Source organism: Gavialis gangeticus, unplaced genomic scaffold (assembly GCF_001723915.1).
Source record: "Gavialis gangeticus isolate Ggan-Ray unplaced genomic scaffold, GavGan_comp1, whole genome shotgun sequence".
Classification (NCBI taxonomy): domain Eukaryota; kingdom Metazoa; phylum Chordata; order Crocodylia; family Gavialidae; genus Gavialis; species Gavialis gangeticus.
Genome location: NW_017729025.1, coordinates 85,230,248 through 85,253,575, shown reverse-complemented (window position 1 = coordinate 85,253,575; position 23,328 = coordinate 85,230,248). Strand labels below are relative to the sequence as shown.

General features: G+C 45.9%; 1 protein-coding gene across 1 annotated transcript in view; it reads left to right on the top strand.

Moving 5' to 3' along the window:
• The window catches only part of PLA2G4D (phospholipase A2 group IVD), a 61,066-nt gene that overhangs the window by 21,402 nt on the left and 16,336 nt on the right, over positions 1 to 23,328 (top strand). Inside the window, exons 10-18 of the mRNA XM_019519939.1 lie at positions 60 to 153; positions 745 to 782; positions 3,068 to 3,199; positions 7,016 to 7,152; positions 8,289 to 8,511; positions 9,045 to 9,162; positions 11,679 to 11,816; positions 16,454 to 16,599; positions 21,669 to 21,918. Coding sequence (XP_019375484.1) covers positions 60 to 153; positions 745 to 782; positions 3,068 to 3,199; positions 7,016 to 7,152; positions 8,289 to 8,511; positions 9,045 to 9,162; positions 11,679 to 11,816; positions 16,454 to 16,599; positions 21,669 to 21,918 — 1,276 coding nt within the window. The remainder of the gene's footprint in view (positions 1 to 59; positions 154 to 744; positions 783 to 3,067; positions 3,200 to 7,015; positions 7,153 to 8,288; positions 8,512 to 9,044; positions 9,163 to 11,678; positions 11,817 to 16,453; positions 16,600 to 21,668; positions 21,919 to 23,328) is intronic.

Sequence of the window (23,328 nt, the reverse complement as noted above, 5' to 3'; positions counted from 1 at the left end):
TTTATAGTTGGTATTTGGTATTTATAGCTGAATATGTCTTTCTTTGGATACTGTGGTAGATTAAGAGAGATCTTCTTACAGCTGTTTCATATGCTTTTCGGTTCCTAGCAGATCAATATAGGGAGCATGTGCTAGAGCAAAAATTATACACCGGTAAGGTATGATGGCCCTTGACTCTGTGATGTAAACACCAGAAGCCCAGGAAAAGGAAAAATACATAACCTATTTTGTAGAACTCAACTAATAACCAGCACCAAGCATTCTGTTTAATGAATTTAGCTTCCATAATCTGCCTGAGCTGAATGCCATTTTAAAAATCTTATTTAAAGACATTTATTTAGGAGTTCAAGAACATGGATTGTTAGCAACTCCCTCAAAATAGTCAAAACTTTAATATTACAATTTTGAACTGTCATGCAGTGGTGACTAGTTACAAATCAAATGGTGATATTTCAGTTCTCATTAGGGATATATAAGTGCTTGTAATACACATGTGCATTTAAAATGTGTGTGCTTATTGTCATCCATGTGACTTTGGAGATCATTCTTTGTGAGTGTTCGCATCACTGTAACTTGATTATGCAAATATTTATAAAAAGTAGTAACTATACCAGCAAATTGTAGTGAATATTTGCATGCTTTTTTGTAGTATTTGTCAGGAGCACAGTTGGAATTTAGAAGACTCATCCATCAGAGTTAATCTATAAGTATAAATTGTAATTCAGCTAAATTCTCCATTCGTAGGAAGCAAGTTTGGAGCTGCAACTCAAGACATGGGACTGGTAAGACACATTTCTTAATGGTGTTCTTTAAGGAGGCAGCAGACTATTGCTCACTGGCCTTTTACATCTATCTTGAAAGAAGGTGTGCTCCTGTTGCGGGAGGGAGCGCGGTCTCATGACTAGAACTTGGATTCTGGTTCCATTTCTGAATTACTTCATGACGTTGGACAGATCACTTAGGTCAGCTCTCCTGGAAACTTATTATGCCTGATAGTGACACTGCCAAGCTTGTCACACTATGTTGTGCAATCTGCCTTCTGAACCAGAAGCAGCATGGGATATGGCAGTGTCACTCAGCAGTACTAATTAGCCCGCCTGCATTGCAGAGATGGTAAATCTCTGATCTGCATGTCTCTTGTTTTTCCTGTCTATTAGATGAGAATGATAGTAACCTGAGAATTACCTTTGTAAAGCTCCTTCAGGTACACAGATGTATAGAAGCAAAGTATTAGCAATATCATCATCACTTCCTATAGTCATTTGTGTGTCTTGCCTAGAGAGAATTCAGCAATACTTTAACTTGTATAGCAAGATGTTTTAATTATTTATCATTTGTACATTTCCTTTCAGGTTTAGAAGTTTGCCATCTTTGTGTTTAGGCACGTATGTGATTCATCTAATAGCAGCGCCAGGTTCAGTGTTACGTAAAAGTGGTAAGCGTTTGCCACTCTTAATAGAGTGGCACTGTCCATGTCCTGTCACTCCAAGGACAGGAAATTTGTTGAAACATGTTTGAGAAGTCTGTGGAAGAGGACCATTATAGGGGAAGGCAAAACCCTACACAATCCATGTTGATCTGGCCATGGGGTAAAATTTCTTCCTGATCACAAGTGTGGTTTTTGGTCTGACTCTGATTAGAGAAGCAAGCCCCATCTAGCCAGGATCCTCCAGGGTAAAGTCCCAGCAGAAGCACTGACATACCCCAGTCAAAATCCCCAACCTTGGCTGTAGATAACATCCAGTGCTTCTGACTAAGGCAAATCTCTCCCACCCCTGCCCCTCCAACACCACAGCAACTGGAGGGGAAAAAATTCCTTTCCCACCCAGCCCCAGCAACCAGCAAAGAACAGAAGCATGGGAAACCAACCCCCTCCATTCTGCATTGCCATCTGGGGCCTGCAAATAGAACTCCACACATCACATACCCTAACTGCAGATCCAGAATTCTTCTTTTTGTCACCCTATGCCAGTGATTCTCAGTGATGGCACCAAACTCAGTGATGAAATTCTTTCAGTGTACCAAGCAATATTCTTAAAGCTAAGTATGCAAACACCTACACATGATTGACAAGATAAACCCAGGGATTTCCAATAGGAATCTATAGCATCAAAAACATTCTGACCTGCAGTGCTTTCTGAGTTCTTTCCATCAGCAGAGTTCTATTATACTCTCTCCATAGTCAAGAAATGAGTGAAAGTTGAGAACTGGCATTTTCTGAGGGCTGCCTTGGGTTTAAAAAGTTGAGAACCATGGTCTTTTCCCCTCAACATATGTCCCAGTTCCTTAATCTTGTTTTATAACCAAGCCAGTTATGGGTCTCTGCTTCATATGCCTGCAGCTGAGAATGGTCCCCTCCCAGCCTCGAGGGGCATGCACCGTTTATGCTCTGCAGCAAAGGTATTCTCCATCTTCTTTATGGCAGCCCTTCAAATATTTGAGGACTGCAGTCATGCTTCACCCCTTAATCATTTTTTCTGCAAGCTGAACTTGCCTATTTCAACCCTTCTTTGGATGGCTTGCCTCCCAAGCCTTTTATCATTTTGGTTGCCTACTTTGGACCCTTCCTAACTTCTCCACATCCTTTTAAAATGTAGAGCCTAGAGCTGCATACAATATGCTAGTTGAGGCGTAACGAGTGCTCAGGAGAGTGGCACTATCACCTCCCATTCTCAACAGTCTCAAAATTATTGTTGATGCAGCCGAGAACCACTTTTTTTGTAGCTGTATCCCATTTCTGGCTCATATTGAATCTGTGATCTATCAAGACCCCAAATTCTTTCTTTGCAGTACTGCCACCTAGCTGGTTATCATCCATTTTATCTTTGTGCTTTTGCTTATTCTTCCCTAGGCGTGTAGCACCTTGCATTTGTCAGCATTGAACTTCCTGTTGTTTCTAGCCCAGCTTTTCCAACATATCAAGTTCCTTCTGAATTCCACTTCTTTCTTCCAAAGCATTTATAATCTTTCACAGTTTTGAGTTGTCTGCAGATTTTCTCTGAAACTATCCCTGCTGGGTATTGTGTTGGTGTCTGTTCATAGATGGGTCTCTGTTTGTGTCAGCCAGGAAAACCTAGACATGCGCTTGGGATTTGACCTGTGCTCACAGGAGAAAGATTTCCTGCAGAAGAGGAAGAAGGTAGTTGCTGCTGCCTTGAAAGAGATTCTTCATTTAGAAGAGAACCTCCAAGACCATGAGGTATGTTTGGCAAAATCCTAAGGTTGAAGCTGACAGAAAAGGAAGATTCATGGAATTTAAGGGTGGAAGGGACCATAAACACATCTATTGTAGCCTAATATTTCTGTATATAAGAGAGCCTTAAATTTCACCCAGTTACTCGCACCAATAACTTGCATTTGACTAAAATGTATAAATTATGTTTCGTTAAGGCATATTTTCTAGAACAACATCTGGTCTTCAGTCAAAGACAGCAGAAGATGGAGAAAACATCCCTTCCTTTCAAACTTCTCTCCAGTGTGGGTAATCACCCTCATAGTAAAAAAAAAAAAAAAAAAATTGAATCTTATTTCCAGTTTGAATTCACTGGTCTTCAGTTTCCAGTCACTGGCTCTTTTTTGTGTTTCCTCTACTAGATTAAAGAGCCTGTGGGCATGTCTACACATGCATTTACTTCAGCCTAGATTTACTGTGCAGTAAGCTACTATGGAGTAAGGGTTTTTGGGAAGGTGTCTACACATGCAAGATTAGGGAGCAGATTTGCTCCCAGTTCCCTGCAGCCCTGCAAGGGACCCCTACTGCGAGTGGGAGGAGCTTGAGGCTCCCCCTGGGTGATAGCCCAGGGGCTGGCAGGGAGCACTGGGTCAGTAGACAGCTGTTTTTTGGCCCCAGGGGCCTGTCTGCTGCTGGAGTGAGGAAAATGTCTTCTTGGACCAGCAGCAGGGAACTCCTGGCCCTGGCTCCATGATCGGAGGCCATGGGGCTTGGAAAGAGCTGCAGGAGAGGGACAGGTGCCATTCCCCTGCTATGATCTGCTGGTGGGGCAGCTAGTAGCTAGCTTGCTCCTAGCTGCCCCACTGGCTGATTGGGGCAGGGGGCTGGGACCTACCCCAGGCAGGGGCTGAGAGCTTCCCCTGACTGGGCAGGGGCAGGGGCAGGGGCAGGAGCAGGGGCTGAGAGCGTCCTCTGACTGGGACAGTTCCCGGCCAGTCCCAGGTTACATGGGGAAGTCTGTATGTGCAGCCTGGAGCTGGCTGGGGACTGCCCAAAACAGGAGAGTCCTCAGCCACCTTCAGGCTGTATGTGCTTCCCTGCGCAGCCTGGGGCTATCTGGATTAACTTGGGAACTGTCCCCATGCAGGGAACTCCCAACTCCTGCTCTGCAATTGCAATTCCATTCATGGAGTGGGGGCTTGGAACAAGCTCCCAGACTGTTCCCTGCATCAGCTCCACAACCGCAGAGTGGGGGCTGGGAACAAGCTCCCAGCCCTGGCTCCATAATTGCAGAATGGGGGCTGGAAGCTCCCTGCTGACTGCACAGGGGGACATTGTCCCCACCCAGGCACATAAGACAGGGGCTGGGGAGCTTGTTCCCTGCCCAGCTCTGAGCATGGAGCTGGTGGGGAAACAAGCTCTCCAGCCCCCGCCAGCAGGCAGCTCCCAGTGCTAGCTCCAGGACCACTGGGCTACTGCTTGGAGATGCTTATCTCCCAACCTGAGGTCTGTGGTCATGGGCCTTGGGCTGGGAGACCCTTGTCTCCCAGCTGCAGCTCCGTGATTGTGGGGCCGATGCTGGGAGAACCTTATCTCCAAGTGCCAGCTCTATGGAGTTGGTGCGGGAAGCTAAATATCTCCCAGCACTGGCCCCGTGGTCACAGAGCTGCCACTGGGAAATAAGGGTCTCTCAGCCCCTACTCCCCAATCACAGTCCTGGAGCATGGGGCTTAGAGCTCCCTGCTGCTGGGGAGAGGGGATATAATCCCTGCCCAGGGTCCTGTGGCAGAGCCTGCCCTGGCAGCAGGCTACTCTTGGGGGCAGGGAGCTATCTCTGGCCCCCGGTGGACGGCTGACCAGGAGCAGATTTCACTCCCAGTCAGGTGTCTGCATAAGCGCTATGGTGCTGATACTAATGCCGAGTGAACTTGCTACTTGCATTTGCAGGTAGCAAATTTACTTAGTATTAGGGACGTTTAATGTGAAGTAAGCATGTGCCTGTGTAGATGCACATGCTTACTGTGCAGTAAATTATACTAATGTGAAGTTAAGCATGTCATGTAGATGCACTCCCTGAGTACCAATTATTTTCTCTCTGTGCAGGTACTTTATAGGTTGTAATCAAATCACTGCTTAGTCTTCTTTTTGTTAAATTAGACAGATTTAATTCCTTACATCTTTTACTACAAGGGTTTTCTATGGCCTTTCAGCCATTTTTCATTAATCTTTTCTGTGCTTTTTCCAATTTTTTAGGATTCTTTTGAAAATGCTGACACCAGACAAATAGGTAATATTTCAGCATTAGTCATCAATTCTGTATACAGAGAGAAAATCTACCCATAATTCCTGCTTAATACACTAGTCGGTGACATTAGCTCTTTTTGTCATGGTTGCACACCAGGGCTAGGGACAAAAATTACACACAAACTGGTATAAACAATCAGAAACTATTTCAAATCTGTAACACCACAGAAGTTTAGTGTACATAAACCCCTTTCAAAGTGGCTGAAACTGGTTTAAGATAACTCTGGATGGATGTAGTATCAGACTTAACTGATTTAGGTTAAGTTCTTTTATTGAACTTCTGTCCCAGATCCGCCTCCAGATTCAAGTTAACTTACAGTCCCCCCAGCATCCCAGGATGCTTTGCACCTTCCCTGCAAACCCTCCCTTGCAGGGTGGGTGGGAATAGGCTTGGCCCAAGCTGTCTGCTCCAGTGCCCTCTGGCTTCTGGACTGGGACACTGCAGGAATATGACTACATTTCCAGGATCAAAAGTGAATGTCTGCTCACTTGTTTATCACTTCAGTCTGCACAGCTTAGATTAACCTGGGAAGATTAAATCAATTCAGACTCAGGCTTTTTGACTGTCTGTACTTAGCTTAGGAGCTTGTGCTGAGCTGCTTGTCATCTGTGCTTGTGGACATATGACACAGTTATTTGGAATCATTTACCCAAGATTATTCTCCATAGTAAATTTATTTCATAGCAAGGAGTGGAAAATGACCAACTCTCTCCAGCTAGCTGTCTGCAGTAGATACTACTATGGGCACTACCAGGCAGAGGGCAGTCTGTTTGCACTCTAAGCAAATGACTAGTCCGGAATGAAATTGAATAGTGAGTAGACACACAACTAGTACATTATGTAATTTGCACCAGCATAGAGCTACTCTTCCCTTTTCAAGAGGTAAGAGTGAGTTGTACTGGTGTAAAGCTGTATGCCGTGTGTAGTTTGTATGCCATGTGGAATTTGTGCTCTACTCAAATTACTCTGAGTAAATGTACTACATGTCCCTACCCTATGACCTTAAATCCTTTTCAGAACTGCTGCTGTCCTTGATTCAGACCCTTATTCTGGAACTATGGCCTGTAGTCTATGCTCATAAATATGTATTAAAACACACTTTGTTTGAATAGATTCAGATCAATTCAAACAAACTAGATAATTACTTTCCATGATATACAGAATTATTCTACAAATAAAATCCTGATTTCCTGTCCATTTCTGTGTTTGACAGATAGAGATTAGATGTACTTAATTCCCCATAAGTCATGCTGGGACTATATAATTTTTTCTGGTTTGAGGAGGTTTCTGGCTCTTACAGGTTTTCTTAGGCTTCACAGTATGGTCTTAGAGAGCCTCCTGCCTCTGCATGATCTCTAGTCCTTTCTGCTCGCTAAGCAAGGGGCTTGAATAATTGAATTTGTTTCTTAGACTCAGATTCAATTGCACTTTCTTACATATAGGATGCTGGCCTGTCATTTGATGTGTGGCTGAGGTGAGATGATTCTTTAGAGAATTCATATGCATGTACATATGAGAAACATTTATTTAACAAACAGGTTCCAGTTGTGGCAATCATGGCAACGGGAGGTGGGGCCAGAGCAATGACATCCCTGTATGGCCAACTCTCAGGTCTCAAGAAGTTAAATCTCCTTGACTGTATAACATATATCAGTGGCACTTCTGGTTCAACTTGGTGAGTTTGTCATGGGAATGGGGTGGGGAAAAAAAGTATTCATTTGTATTAGTTTTGTGTCAGGGTAAACATACAGGAGATGTAGTTTATATTGCCTTCTCCAGAACTACAACTTTGGCTGTGTGATAGCAGAGAAATATTTTAAGAGAAAATTTGACAGAGGTAGCTTTCCACATGTTCATTGTGAGTTCCTCACAAGCACAAGGGGAAGTATGGGAGCAAGCATACAGGTATTTGTTAAATATGCAGCAAATGGGAGGTGAAGGCTGACATCATGGACTGAAGAGAAGCAGATGCTGACATCTTCATTGGAGGTAAGAGAAAGGGTATGCAGTAGGAGAAGGTTAGGCACCTTCTTAAAAAGTCTTAAAAATGAAAACAAGTTGCTTATACTTGATGCCTTAGAAAAAAAAAGAGAGTTCTTGTAGAACAACGCAAAGTGGGCACGATGTGATCAACAGCATTCTGAATAAATACGAGGTGAAATTGCATGTGTTGTGTCCAGAGGAAGAGTTTGCAGTATGTGAGATGAAAGCCTGACTGAAAGTTTTAGCTGTGTTGAAGGACAGGAAGGGCTGTACCATAGACCTGTTGTATTATGCAGAAGGAATCTGCAAGCTTACCCATCATTTGGGTGTGAGGAACTACAGAAAAAATCACGTTAAAGAGGAAATTTAGGTTTAGAGGCCAGAGTGACAAGGAGGATGATGATATTTTCTAGGGTGATCAAAGAAGGAGGAAAGGATTTGGGGGAGGGGGGGAATTAAGAGTTTTGTTTTAGCAATGTTAAGATTGAAATTACTGCTGGACATTCACAAGTATGTCCAGGAGATGAACTGAGGTTTTAATTAATCTTTAACCCTGTGAGTCAAGTTTCTAGGGTTTTTCAGTTAGTGGTCCAAGTTTGTGTGCTGCCAGTGAAGGTCTTGGCAGACTCTTGAAAGTACCAATTGAAATATCTTTGTCAGGATCCCCTTCATTCACTTCCTGTTCTTCTGACATGACCACCTTCTGGTTGTTGCTGGTTCTCAGCTGAAGATGGGGAGCAGGGATGAAACACTCAGCGAAGGAAATTGGTGAAATGGAGTCACTATATTCTCCTAAATCAATCCTTCATTAATGCTGTATTGCTTTAGGACAATGTCAAGCTTGTATGAAGATGCCAATTGGTCACAGAAGGATCTGGAGAGGCCAATCAATGAGGCCCAGAAGCACATGACCAAGAGCAAAACAAACACTTTTTCTGTGGAGCATGTGGTGCATTATCAAAGACAGCTGAGCCAGAGGGCCAAAGAAGGCTTCTCTATATCTTTTAATGATCTGTGGGCAGTTGCTCTTGAATATATCTTGCATGGTAAGGTATGTACCCTGGAGGAACACTTTCCATTGGCAGTAATATTACTTGGAAGAACTGATTATGGTCAAAGCCAGGGCCTAGTATCCCACTGGGTTTTCTTGGTTAAGGCCCAACTATTTCTACAGCCAGTGGCATGCAAGGGAGTCATGTGGATAGAACATTTGGCTGCTTTTGACACCTAGTCCAAATAACCTGAGTATTGAATTCCAGCTGGGTTGACTAGGTGGCCTGTGCCTTGAATGCCAAAGCAGACCCCTTAACTGCTTTGCTACTCTGCTCCCTTCTAACTTCAGGGATGTATTTAAATTGTTCTTTTAACATCCCAAATCTGGAAAGTCCAAGAAATTTCATGCTGTCTCCTACCACGTTCTATAATCAAGCTCTTATTAATGCTTACACAATCACAGCTAGAAGCCTGTGTTGTTGTATGATGGGGCGGGAGAAGTATTTCCATAAAAGCATATCAATTGCTTTAACTCTCTACAGTTTTGTGTATGTTTTCAGTTCACCATTGTGCAATTTTTACTCCTTTTAGGTAAATGACTTTAAACTCTCAGATCAGCAACGAGCTGTGAGTCAAGGGCAAAATCCTCTGCCTCTCTACCTAGCTCTCAATGTCAAAGAGAACCACATGTCTACTGCTAACTTTAAAGGTAGTTGTTCTAAGTACGTCATTGTGTTTTACATTGATAAGAGAATTGAGTGCCTGTTGAATGAGGCAAGAATGACTGCTTTGTGGCAACTCTTTTTTTCATGAGATATAGAAATGCTTTATGCTTTTAATGGTGTTATAACATACTTTTGTGAAAAGAAATAAACTGCAAATAGTGTTGGTGCCAGGCTACTGTGCCTGGTGCTAGTCAAGCCTCATTTATTATCCTGTATGCAGTTCCCCACATGTTAAAAAATATGCTGAGAAAAGTCAGAACTGGTCCAAAATCAGGCAACAAAAATAATAAAGGACTTGAGCGGTGCACGTGGTGTCGGACAGTGCATGCAGCTCAAAACCAGAGCCTGGCTGGCCAGAGCCACGCTGGCTGCTGGCCAGGCTCTGAGTAGCAGGATTGCTGCTGCAGCACCAGGGGGCCCCCAAGACCCCAGGTAAGGCTGTTGAGGCCTACTTTTAAGCAGGGGAACCCACTGCTCATTAGTTCTGGGTTGGCTCCAACCATCCTCCTTTCAGATACCAGATTGGTGCGAGTCCAGCAGAGGGCAAAGCAAATGGTTAGCAGGCTGGGGCATATGACTCATGAGTAGGAATCTACTGAATTTGAGGAGATGGCTGGCTGATTTTGCGGCAGATCTCAGGTTCAGCTGCCATTTTTACAGGCTGAGCATGCCCCCCTATGCCTCTGAGGGATCCTGGCAGTCCTGTCTCTCCCTGGAGATTACCAGATGGCCTGAAACTGTGGCTTAGTTACCTTGATTAAGCCCAGGGAAGCCATTAAACCCTGCATTATTAAGCCTGGATTAATGGTTTCCCTGGTTTTAATCAGGGCAATTAAGCCACAGTATCGGGCCATCCCCAAGCAGGGATGCTGCACCAGGGTCTCAGGCTGGCTGTGGCAGGCAGCTGGGAGGTTGCACTGGGGTCTGGGGCCCTGGTCTGGCTTCTTTCCTGTGTGCGCCTGTTGCTGGCAACAAGCTGGGCCAGGGCTCTGCAGACGCCAGCGCAGCCTCCCAGCTGCCTGCTAGAGCCCTCGTGCAGCTGCTTGCGCAGCATTCCCATTTCTTGCTGTGAGCAGCTGCACCCCACCCCGCCATCCCCCTTGCCTCCCCACTCGCCTCTCTCCCTGTCCTCCCTCTGTCCTTCCCTCTCTCCCCCATTCTGCCCATGCTCTAAGACTGCTGGAGAGCTTCCCACCTGTTTTTTTAGAGTGAGCCTGCTGTTTTTTGTGGAGCCTGTTGTTTTTTTGTAGAGCCCACCTGAATTCATGATTTCTGCAAAAATCTCACAATTGCAAATTCGGTAGGTCCCTATTTATGAGGAAAGGCTGAGGGACCCGGGCTTGTTTAGTTTGGGGAAGGGAAGACTGAGGGGGGATTTAATAGAAGCCTTTAACTACGTGAAGGGGGGTTGAAAAGAGGATGGTGCTAGACTGTTCTCAGTGGTGGCAGATGACAGAACAAGGAGCAACGGTCTCAGGTTGCAGTAGGGGAAGTTGAGGTTAGATATCAGGAAAAACTTTCTCACTAGGAGGGTAGTAAAGCTCTGGAACAGGCTACCAGAGAAGTTGTGGAATCCATCCTTGGGGGTTTTTAAGACCTGGCTAGACAAAGCGTTGGCTAGGATGATCGAGGTGGAGATGGTCCTGCTTTGAGCAGGGGGTTGAACTAGAATAGATGATTGCCCGAGGGCCCTTCCAACCCTCATTTTCTGTAATTCTGTGATAACTGCCAGACCCACGGTTTCCTTGTGCCAGAGGAACACCTTGCGCTGTGTTAACTCTTCTAGTAGGGAATTCAACCCATATGTCATTCTTGAGATCTAGCTACCAGTAGCATAGCTAAGGAGGGATGACAGGCACCAGCCCTGCCTGGTTAGTTGCAGGTGGGAGCACAAAAACAACAGCTGCTGCACTGTCACCCCACCTGCTGATGCCATTGCCAGCAACCCAGACACTGATGCTGCCCTGCACCACTGTTGTCTGGGATGCTGAAGTGCCCAGGTACACCTCTGTGAGCTACATTTCAAAAACTATTTTCTACATGCAGTCAGTCCAAAGGGAATTAAATGCAAATTAAATGCATTTATTTTCATGTTCTCTGAAGCTAGTGGCTAAATCCAGCCCACAGAGCTGTACCATCTGGCTCATGGGTCCAGAAATTTGGCAGCCTGGTGAGCAAGGGCAGCATTCATTGCTGCAGCTTCTGGAGCCATGGTAATTAATGCTGCTGCTGCTTATTCTGCTACCAAAATTTCTGACCCATGGGGTGCCCCACGGCCTGGATTTGGGGCACGGGGCAGTGTCATTTGGTCCAAGAGACCAGAAATTTAGTGGTGGAGGAGCTTAAATTGAGGCTTCCATTGACAAATTCCAGCCCTGCAGGCCAGATGACACAGCTTGATGCTCCATGCCGCTTCTCCAGCCCATGAGGCCAGATGTATTGGGGGTCTTACTTGCTTCCATAATCAGATGAAAAGGCATCTTTTTTCTTGTGGTTACAGAATGGTGTGAATTTTCCCCTTTTGAGGTCGGATTCCCAAAATATGGTGCTTTCATTCGCTCAGAAGATTTTGGAAGTGAATTTTTCATGGGGCACTTGATGAAGAAGAATCCAGAGTCCCGGATTTGTTATCTAGAAGGTGATTGTGCTAATACAACATGATTTTACCTGAATATCCTAAGAAAATAAAAGAAACCTAGATGCTCATTGGCAATAATAATGGTGTTGCCAGCCAGCCAGGCTATATGTTAATAGGCTGTTCCATAGAACAAAATTTGTAGGAAACCCAGGACAAAAGCTATGTGAAATGATTAGCAAATTCTTTCCTGTTAAATAGGTAATCAATCATTTATAGTAGATCAGATAAAGAAACAGGATTAGCTACCAGCATTTTAATTGAGCTGAGAACAGAACTTTACAAACAAGTTTTGGACTAAGGAAAAGAATTGTGAATTCATGAGAGAAACTCTGGGTTTAACCTATTTCTATTTTTATTAAATTCTTTCTGAATTGAAAGGACAAATATGAAATCATGCAAGTTTAAGCTGTACTATTTTATCTGTTTTTGATCATCTCTCAAAAGCTGTACTTTTTAGAGAAAGCTCTGAATTCTAAGGCACCATATTTTTTTCACAAACTCGGTGCACCAAATAAGATGCAACTTGTTTTTGGAAAGGCAGAATAAAGAAGAAAAGATTTTTCCAGTGTTATAGTTTAACCCAAAGCTGAAACCCATGCTCATGGATGGATCTAGGATTTTGAAAATGGTGGCATGGTTCATCATCTCATTTTGAAAACTGCTGAAAATGATTTTGAAAATGGTGTTGTGGTGCATCATCCCATAATATATTTTGCTTCATTTAAAAAGAAACTAGAAGCTTTGCTGATATGCTAGGGGCCCAGGACTATATTACTCAGTTTAAGCTCCAAACAAAAATAATTGTAGCTGAGTATGGGGGAGTGACTGCTAGCTCTAGGGTGGAACAGGCATCTTGTGTGGAGGGACCCCCCCGCCTGGCCACAGACAGACTGCTCCATGTACAAGCACATGTGGGTTCCTCAGACACCCCACCATGGCCTCACAGTGACCCTTGCTGTCATTCATGCATTACTCTTGCCACCTCAATACCCCCTGGCTCTACTTTGTCCTTTGTTACCCCATATATCTCACCCCACTGTGTGCTAAACCCACCAGACACCCCACGCCATGCTGTGTCCTTCCTTACCTCCTCACTGCATCCATAAATACATTGTCCTGATGAATCCACAGCACTGTGCACAGTCCTGTCCTCATTACAACCTAGCCCCCTGACCCCTTACCACCTCCTTATACACATCTGAGCCCTCCCCTGCCCCTCTGAGCATTCATGCCCCTTGCTGAAATCTCTTACATCTCCCCAATAACTTGTTACCAACAACCCCATCATACCTGGGATGGCCATATTATGGTTAAGGGAATCCAGGATGGGGGTGGGGGAGCTGCCACTGTGTGTACGTGCACGCACACATGCACGCACACCTCCCTACCTGACCCTGTCACTCCCAGGAGCCCTGATGGTGGGGTGGGATGGGACAGCATGGAGGCCCATGCCTGGGTTCCATCCCCTGTGTACAGATGCTGGACCCAGCTGGGAGTGGCCCTTCCTCCTGGTACCGGCAGCCATCTGGGGCCACCACTTGCAGCCTGGGCCTCGGTAGCAGCTGCAGTGGCAGGACACAAGGCTGCCAGCAGTAGGTGGCCATCCTGGCTCACCCTGTGCAGCTACACGAGCCCCAGCCCCCTCCCCTGGCCTGTTGTGCCCTAGCTGATCCCCACCCCATGCAGGTGGAGCGATGCCAGCCTAGCTCACCCCATGCCTCCAGCTGCTCATCAGCAAGAGCTGGGTCTTGCACTATAGGTGGCAGCAACCTCTGCCTCTGCCTGCAGCGGCCAAATCTGGGCCTTTTGCTTCAGTTTACACCAACCAGTGGGGATGCTGGGATGACCTATGAAATCTGGGGCTGTCCTGGCCAATCCAGGATATATGGTCACCCATAGCCCCAAACCCCATCTGCCCCTCATACCTCCCCACCCAAATAATGCCCCAGGCTCTCCTCACCCTGCACAGTCCACAGGCTCCCTCCCCTTCAACAACCCTTTGGTTCCCGTGACTCCCAATCCAGACCCACATGGCCTCCAGAAGACTCTTTCCCTCAAAGTCCTTCCCAAACAGTTCCCCCTGCCTCTGACCATTGGACAGCTGGGGGCAGGCCTGTAACTGCCCCTCCACACTCTCTCCCTTCCTCATAGCATGCCCATAGCTGGCTTCATTTCCCTTTCTCAACATACAGAAACAAACAGTTGAGTTTAGGGGAGGACTTGCTTCAGCCACTGGCAGCACCACCACCAATCCCTCTCATCCACCAACCAGGTTGCACTGCTGGTTCTGCCTGCCACAGCCTCAAGCATCTGCTGCAGTGAATAACCCAGGAAAAAGTCATTGCAGTAATTTAGTGTATTTCACAGCATATAGGTTGACATGGTGTATAGGTCAACACCATTTTTCTGATCCAGAAAGTTAGGAATGTCATAGATCTGGTATAAAAGTCAACCTAACTTTTTGGATCAGAAATATAGGGTTGACTTATACTGGCCTCTCTGCACCCTCACTGTGGGCTGGGCCCCAGGGGGTAGACGCATGCTGCAGCACTGCTTGCAGGGGATGGGGCTGGGTTTGGTGCTTGGCTGGCAAGGACCAGGCAGTGCCACTCACAGGAGATGGGGCTGCACCAGCGAAGTGCTGAGCCCATCCCCATCCCCTGCGAATGGTGCTGGGCTAGACTGGGGTGGCCCCATCCCATGAGTGCACTATAGAGATGTTGCTCAGCCAGGCACTGAGCCTTGCCCCATCTCCTGCGAGCAGTGCTGCTTGGGCCATGCCAGATGAGCGCTAAGTCTGGTGTTGCTTGCAGGGGATAAGGCTGGGCTTGGTGCTCGGCTGGCACAGCCCAGGCAGTGCTGCTTGCAGGGGATGGGGCCAGGTTCAGTGCCCAGCTGAGTGGTGTCTCCATAGTAACAGCAATGCCTGCAGGCCACACTTGGGTTGGGCCTGGGCCCCATAGCCTCCAGTGACAGGGGTGCTGTCGGTAGATGAAGAAGGCCGGGTTGGGGCCAGACTGGGGTTCGGCTGGGGCTGGATCCAGGCTGGGGCAGCACTGGGGTGGGGGTCAAAAGTAATGATACAGTATATAAGAAGAGGTTGAATTTTAAGAGTTAAAAATTGGGGTTCAAAACTCAACTTATACGCTGTGAAATACAGTACCTCTTTGCCTCACCTTTACAACTCCTTCCTGTTTCAGACCCTCACCACTTTATAGCTTAGACTGCCTTCAGCCCTGCCCTTCTCCTTCCTGACTGATTTGTTGTGGGTTTGAGCCCCTAGGAACAAATCCATCCATTACAGGTTCCTAAGTAGCAGCTCACATTTACTGGGCATACTGGTAGGGGTGAACAGAGAAACATTCCCAGGTGAAGATAACAAGAGAATTGTAGAAGAAAGGCTACCTTGATTAGAGGAAGATCAAGGCCATTGACACTTACAGAGTAAAGAGATTAGCTGCAATCAAGTAGATAACAATGAGACATGAAGTCAATTGACTCCCTCAGCTCCATCTGAATAGAAATGCATCTTTCACTGCCTGGCAATTTGTCTTATCCTTCCATGGAGCAGGAGTCAAAGGGTGAACGCAACTGCACTGCTAACTGCCCCAGTGCCCCAAATCCACCATGCCTGATCTGTAGCTGAAGAGTAGTGTATTTACAATTTGGAAAAGAGCTAAAAACAGTCTGTAAAGTTGTGAAATAGGAAGAGAGAGACCAGGGTTAGCTAAAACACAGAAACATTTCCCAAAGAAGGGTTAATATGATTAGTGTAACATCAAGACCATTAAAAAGGAGAGACTATTGTTACCACCTGTGGAGTGGAGAACAATGAACCAAGTCAATTGACTCAGCTGCCTGAATTCAAGAGCCACTGCTGGTGGAAACAGAAATCAAAGTTGGAGCATGAGTCAAAATGGTGTGCTTTTATTTTGAGCAGAAAGTCTGGTTCCCCACTTGAAGCACGTGTCCCAATTTTGAGTGGCTGTTTTTTTGCAAAAAAGGTATGTGTGGTACATGAGTAAATATGGTCCAATGGCTTTGAGAAGAAAAATTCTTCAGTATGATTTTAGTCCTGATGAAGGGGCATTGGAAGGTAAATAGAAATAGGCCCCTGCCACATGTTACATATATTAGTCAATTACCTGGTTAATTGTGCAATAAATTTAGATGGGCACATGTGTAAAGTTAGACTGGCCAGCTTTAACTTCAACGTGTGGCAGGATTCTCAAGTAAATCGCGTTTAATGAATATTTTTGTCTCTTACCTTATATTATGTAAATTAGGAAATATGTACATGCAATGAAAGAAGTTCAAGATATATTTATGGAGCCTGCTAAATATGGAGCAGCATAAAAAATAGTAAATGAATCTGCAACCCACATGGCAGGCTCAGAGTTTCTGTTCATACTCGTACTCTGCCTGTAACTTTGGCACCTGACCATGGACTCTTCTTTACATATCTGGCTCTGTCTTGGAAACCAACTCAGAGTTCCCAGATCTGCATCTTGCTTATATATCAATAGGCAATTATACATTAGCTTATGTCTAATTTGCAAGTGCAACTTGTGCAGACTAAAAGATTAAATCTTGCATGAACTGCCACTGATATTTCTTTGATGTGTTTGGTCTTGCAGGCTTATGGAGTAATATCTTTGCTGTGAATCTACTTGATATCTGGAATGCCTTTGGTAGTTCAGATGAATTTTGGCAGCAACATGTCCAAGCCAAAATAAAAAATATTGGTAAGTTTCCTATAGTAACTTCTTTCTGTTATTTGTCAGTCCACATTTCAAATAAGGAAAAGGGATGAAAGGAATTAAATCTCCAAGATGTTTTGAGGTTACTGAAAGCTATCCACATCATGCAAGGACCTTCTCTGAAACAAAGAGTGATATGCCCAGATGAGAGGGTCAAAGTTTCAACACATATACACAGAGGCAGCTAAAATAATTCATAATAAAAGATGACTCAAAAGAGAAAAAAAGAACATTTGAAAATTTTCTGGAAACTAGGTGGTAGGGGAATAAAGAGAAAAGTGTCTGGGAGGTCAGGGGCTGGGTAGAGGCAGCAGCTAGGGCAGGAAGGGTGTTTGATAGGAACTGAGGGGAAGTGTTACCTACCAAGATTAGGTTGAGGCTAAAAACAAATGGGGAGTAGAACAGTATCTAGGGTGGAGTAGGTAGGCTACAGAAAATGGGTATACAAGCACTAAAATAGATTTTCTAACAGTAATAGAAACTGAACCCAAGAAGTCCTGAGTCTGTACATACTTTTTTTGTCAGAAAACTATTGCAAAATGCGCTGGCAGTGTGTGTACCTCATCTTCCTTCTAGTAACTTGTCCACACAGAGTATAATACCAGATACTCTATTAATTCATGTAGCAGAAGTCTGTGCTGTGGTTCTAAATATCAGAATGCTGATGATGCTGACTGAAAGGGGGGTCAGTGCAGTTCAACATGATGGAATTTTTTTTTTTTAGTGATTCTTTTTTAAAAATAGACAATTACATTAAAATGAAACTATGTTCAAAGACTATTGAGCACTCAAAAGTTGAGATCAAGTACTCAAAGTTAAGAAATACTAGATTTAAGGTTGTGGCTAGACATTCAAAAAGCCCGAGTCTGAATTGATTCAGTCTTTGCAGGTTAGTCTAACCTACAGAGTTTGAACCAATTTGCAAGTGGATATACATTCACTTCTGATTGAGGAAATGTAGGCACTTCTGATCCAGGAAATGCCTGCAGTGGCTTAGGCTAGAAGCTGGGGGTGCTAGAGTGAGCCCTCCTTTCCCTTTCATGGGGCTGAACTGAGTGGGGGGGATTGGCCAGGCTTCAGCAGGACACTAGGATTAGGGTGGTGTTTAAACCCCCAGCCTAGCCCACACTGTCCCTAGCCACGGTGTGCCTGGAGGGGGAGGGGGAAGCAGCCTTCAACAGGCTTTTCCCCCACTCACTGCTCAAGGGGCAGGTGTGTTGCCAGACACTGGCCCCTAGGTAGTACTCTGAGGCAAAGGGCAGAGAGTGGGCATGGAGAAAGGACTGCCTGTGTGGATTACATTTGGCTGTTGACACTGAGCTTTTCAGTTTCCCTCTCCCAGCTTCTTCTTACTCTCTGCAGCTGACAGGTGCTGCATTCATTGCAAACCAGGTCATTTCTCACACCTCTCAGCAAGCCAGCAGCCAGCATGGAGCTCATCAGAACACAAAGCTTATCAGCCCATCAAGAAAACAAACCCTCTCTCATTAGTTTAAGCTATTCTTACACAACTTTTTGGAAAGTATTTTTAAGGAAGGACGGAGGGACATTACCAGCTGACCTGTTGATTAGCTCCAAAAAGCCTTAAGTGAACACTGTTCTGTCTGCTTTTGTTGCAGTGAAATTGGAGACACACACACATAGGACATTTAACAAGGATGTGGTAAAGCTTGAGAGAGTCCAGAGAAGGGGAACCCATATGATCAGAGACTTGCTCAGCAAGCCATACAAGGATAGGCTGAGGGACCTGGGACTCTTCAACCTGAAAAAGAGAAGGCTGAGAGGAGACTTGGTAGCAGCTTACCACGTCATCAAGAGAGTACTTCAAAGGCTCAGTGAACAACTGTTCACCAGGGCACCCTTAAAACTAGGCGTGATGGCCACAGACTCCTGAAAGATTGTTTTAGGCTCAACATTAGGAAAAACTTCTTCACAGTTAGGGTGTTCAGCCTGTGAAATAAGCTCTCTCCAGAGGTGGTGCAGTCACCTACCCAGGAAATTTTCAAAAGGAGACTGGACAGTCACCTTGCTGGCGTCACCTGACCCCAGTTGTCTTTCTTGCCTGGTGCAGGGGGCTGGACCCAATGATCTTCTGAGGTATCGTCCAGCCTTACAATTGTTGAGTCTATGAATAGACACCTCTCAGCATTAGCTAGTATGGGGGTGACCAGATGCTGGCTAGGGCCTGGGCTGCTGGGATCTATGCTGTGGGAGAGGGGAGGGAGGACGGGGATCCCTGCTTAAGCAGTGATGGGGCAAGGGGCACGGGGAAGCCAGGAAGACACTGCTGTGCCTGCAGTCTCCACCTCCTTCTCAGCCAGCCAGAGCTCTGGCTAGGGAGGACAGGAGTGGGGCCAACTCTGCTTTCTGGAGCAGAGATCCCAGCCCAGCCCAGCCCAGCCCAGGGCTGAAAAGCATGCTGGGGGACTCTGATTTAACTTGAACCAGGAAGGGGTCTGAGACAGAAGTTCCATAACCCAGTTTGACCCAAATCAGTTAAGTCTGATACTACATTCAGCCAGGTTTATCTTAAACCAGTTGTGGCCATTTTGAAACTGGTTTATGTGCACTGAACTTCTGTTCTGTTACAGGTTTAAACCAATTTCTGATCAGTTAAACCAGCTTATGTGTAACTTCTGTCCCTAGTCTGCCTGCCTAATTTTCATTCAGTCCTTTTGTGTGTATGCTTTACAATACAGATTTTAATTACATGGGCATGTACTGGTTTTCTGTAGGATCTTGCCTCATTCAGGACAGAAGATGCACCCAGTCAGGTTATAAATAAAGATGTATAGTGAAAGGAGGTAGCTATCTTGTTTACTAGAATGTCTGCCTTGTTTGTTCCAGGAATCAAATGCTGTCCTGGGGAACTGGGGTGTCTCCCTACCTCTGCCATAGGGTTGTTAGGCACTCATTTTGTATTTCTCATTTTCCAGGTAACTTTGGGACCAGATTTACAGACATGTAGGAGATTCTCTGATAAAGCTAAAGTTAATGAGAGCTGGGCTTTGAAAATCTTTAGTGCACCAAAATGTTGAATTTTCTAAAATGTCAGGTTTTAAGCATGTCAGATTGATCTTCTTCAGTGGATGTTTTAGATCAGGTCTGTCCATCTTCCAAATGGCAGAGGCTGCACATCAGTGAGGGCTGCATACTGTAAGGGCTGCACTAGGTGGAGCTATGGATTGCTGGGCTGTGTGCTGTGCAGTAGGGCTGTGCAAAACAACAATGTTCTGCTTCAACACCCATTTCAACGGAACAGTGTTTTGTTTTGAGTTTTGTTTAGTTTTGAAAGCACTGTTCTGTTCCGTTTCATCGAAACGATTTAGGTTTCAATGCTGTTTTGATGTTTTGCCCATAAGCTATAATGGGGAAACACAAAACAGCCTATAACTTTTTTATTTCTTGCCTGATTGTGATGAAACTTGCAAGGGTGGTAGCCTTTTCTGAGGGCACAAAGCCTACCAGGTTTCAAGGAGATGGGTGCAGGGGTTTCTAGGAAACCACCTTTGGCTGCTGACAAGCAGGAGCTGAGGAACAGGCGCAGCGTCCTGTCATCTGGCAGGCAGATGAGGGGGCCCAGCACCCCTGGAAGGAGTCCAGCAGAGCCCCCGCAGCCCTCCTGGGGGTGTGGGCGGGCCCCTGATCTGCCTGCTGGATGACAGGAGGCTGGTGCTGCCACTGGCCCTAGGTGGCAGAACCAATCTTCTCAGCACTGAGTGCGGGCTGCGCCCAACGCTGTCCCAGGTGGCAGGAGGAGCCTCCTGTGATCCAGCAGGCAGATCAAGGGCCTGCCCGCACCCCCAGGAGGAATCTGGCAGAGCCCTGCAGCCCTCCTGAAGGTGTGGGGCCCCGATCTGCCTGCTGGATCACAGGAGGCTGCTCCTGCTTCCTGGCTCCTGCGTGTCACCACCCTGCTGGCCAGATCACAGGATGCTGCTCTTGCCACTTGGGACCCAGTGCTGGGGAACTGAGCCCGGCTGGGGGAAGTGCCTCCTTCAGCCTGGCTGAGTTCCCAGCTGCTGGCAGCACTAGGGAACTCAGCCGGGCTGCAGGAGGGGCTTCCTTTAGCTCGGCTGAGTTCCCCAGCGCTGGGATCACCTTGGCACTCTCCCCTGTCTCCCACCACCTGGCTGACTCCTTCAAAATTCAAACCATTTCAAAACATTTGAAATGTTTTGACTAGCCTCAGTTCATTTCAAGGTTGTTTCAAAGCCCTTCGTTTCATTTTGATTTCACTGTTTCGAGCTCAAAATGAGTTGAAACAACCTCGAAATGATACAGCCGTCGAAGCTTTGCACAGCCCTACTGTGCAGACATCCCTGCTATAGCACCACACATCTGTACTCCCTTCCAGGCTGTGTACCCACAAGGCCCTGGACTCACCTTCCATTCCCTGCACTCTCTGTTGCATTGCCCTGCCTCTGAGGGAGGGGCAGGGAATTGCAGCCAAAGAAGGGGGGTGGGGGAGGGAGCCCAGAGCCCTGTGGACGGAGAAGCCCAAAGCCCCCTGTTTTGCTATTGCTTCTGGAGTGATAGGAAGAGCAGCAGCTAAGCAGGAGCCTGGGGATTCACAATTTAACCCCTTGCGGGCTATATGCAGCCCACAAGCTGCCAATTGGACAGACCTTCTTTAGATCTAAATCATTCTTTGCCTCAAATCCTTCTCTGCAAAAAAAGAATATATTTGTGACCTAATTTCAGAGTAATTTTGGAATGTAAATGAATCAGCCTTTATCAGTTGCTCAAATAATATGGAGAAACTATCGTAGAAATCCATCTGAGGATGATTATGTCTAGATCAGGGTTTAGCTCTGAGCTGCAGGGACATATTTCAAATGTTGAGGATAAAACGAACTGCTGAATACTTGTTCATTCAGGGAGCACTACGCCTCTTGTGCACTGAGTAAGGTTGGGGTTGTGTGGAAAAATAACATGCAACCATATAATTAAAGATGGAATCGTTTGATCATGTATAGATGATTGCACAGCTAATAGCAATTCTGGCATTTCCAAAATGTGTCCTTGGTTTCACAATTCTTATGATCTTTTAATGCTTTTAAATGACACTTATCATATAATTCTATTGAAGTGGCAAAAGCAGTCCTTGATGGGTTTTCTGCCTACTACCACTTCTTTTCCTTCTGCAGAGGAAGAGCATGCTCTGTCTAAGAGCTCCTCCTACCTGGGGACATCATGGATAAATCCCACAGGAATGCTCTCTAAGATCATTAAGGATATTCTAACTGATCGTCCCCTACACCATCATGTCCATAACTTCCTAAGAGGTCTCCAGTTGCACAAGGACTACTATCAACAGAGCCCATTTTCTATCTGGAAAGGTAGTCCCAACCAATCGGCATCCTCACACTGGGTTGCTATATTACAGACTTTTCAAGCATTGCCTTCTCAAGAAAGGCAACTGAAGAGGTTTCCAAGAAAATTTTAAATGTCTTGTCTACTCTTCTTCCTCTTTACCTTTTTTTTTATGACACTAATCATTTTAGGGATCTTTCTGCTGCCAGTGTATTCTGGTGTTCTGGAGCCAGTTTTGCTTTCTCCATAACCATCCAGCCTTTGGTGACACTTGGGGAAGAAGAAAACAGTTTTATCTGTGTTTATGTCCTTTTCTCAAAGCAGTTGCTTTCTCCAAGATGTTCCTTTTTCTTGAAGATGCCAGCAATCTCTGGTTTTACAAAGATCGCTTTTAAATGCAAAGAAAATGTTATTACTCAGATGTGCTCAAACTTATAGTGCAGTGGATTGGATAACTGATGTGAGGTCTTTCCCTGGGCTGGATCAGACCCCATGCACCAGGATTAGACCTTGTGCCACCTCTGCTTCTCCCTATGCCACCTCCTTTAGCCCCTCACCACAGGATCAGGCCCAATGCCACCTCCCTGGGGCTCTGCACCTCTGGGGCTATGCCACCCACACCATCTCTGGGGCTCTGCACCACCTGCACAGCCTATTTGGAGCTCCTTGCTGCCTTCTTCAGTTCTGTACTGCCCATACCACCTTCCACAGCTCTGCACTGCTTCTTTCAGCTCCGTAGTGCCCATGCCACTTTCCTGATGCTCCACGCTGCATACCTGGGGCCCCACACTGCCTCTGCTTGGCCCTGTGCTACAGTATCAGGCCTTGCACCACTTCCAGCCAAGCCCTGGGTGTCCAGCTGGGGCCCTGGGCCACGCCTGGATGCTGATCCAGCATGCTATCCAATCCATGGGCTGCCCACAGATCTGGAAATTTAGCTGTGACTGGGTGATAACTACTGCCACTGCCAAATCTTTGGACATGTTGGGATCTCTGAGGGCTGGATGGCACGGCTCCATGGGCTGGATCTGGCCTGGAGGCTGGAGGTTAAGCACCCCTGCTATTACTGTTTCCTTCCTAGCTGGCATAAATAGTCACTTTTGTCTCTTCACATTTTAAAATGGTATCTGAGGCATGTCTGAACAAACCTTCACTGAGCAAGTTTTGGCTTTTTGGTAGGGGTTGGAGAATTAAAAAAAATGTATATAAACATCAGATATTTAATACAGGCAGTCCTCGACTTACAACGTTTTGAATTACAACATTTCACACTTACAATGTTTATAAATTGACACCCTGTTTCAACTTTATGACATCAGTTTCAACTTTACAATGCTTGATCAGATGCGACGTCACACCAGCGAACAAGTTTGCTGCGTCGCTTATCTCCCTGGAGAACTTCTGTCCAAACTTCCTTGGACACTTTCTTTAAGAAA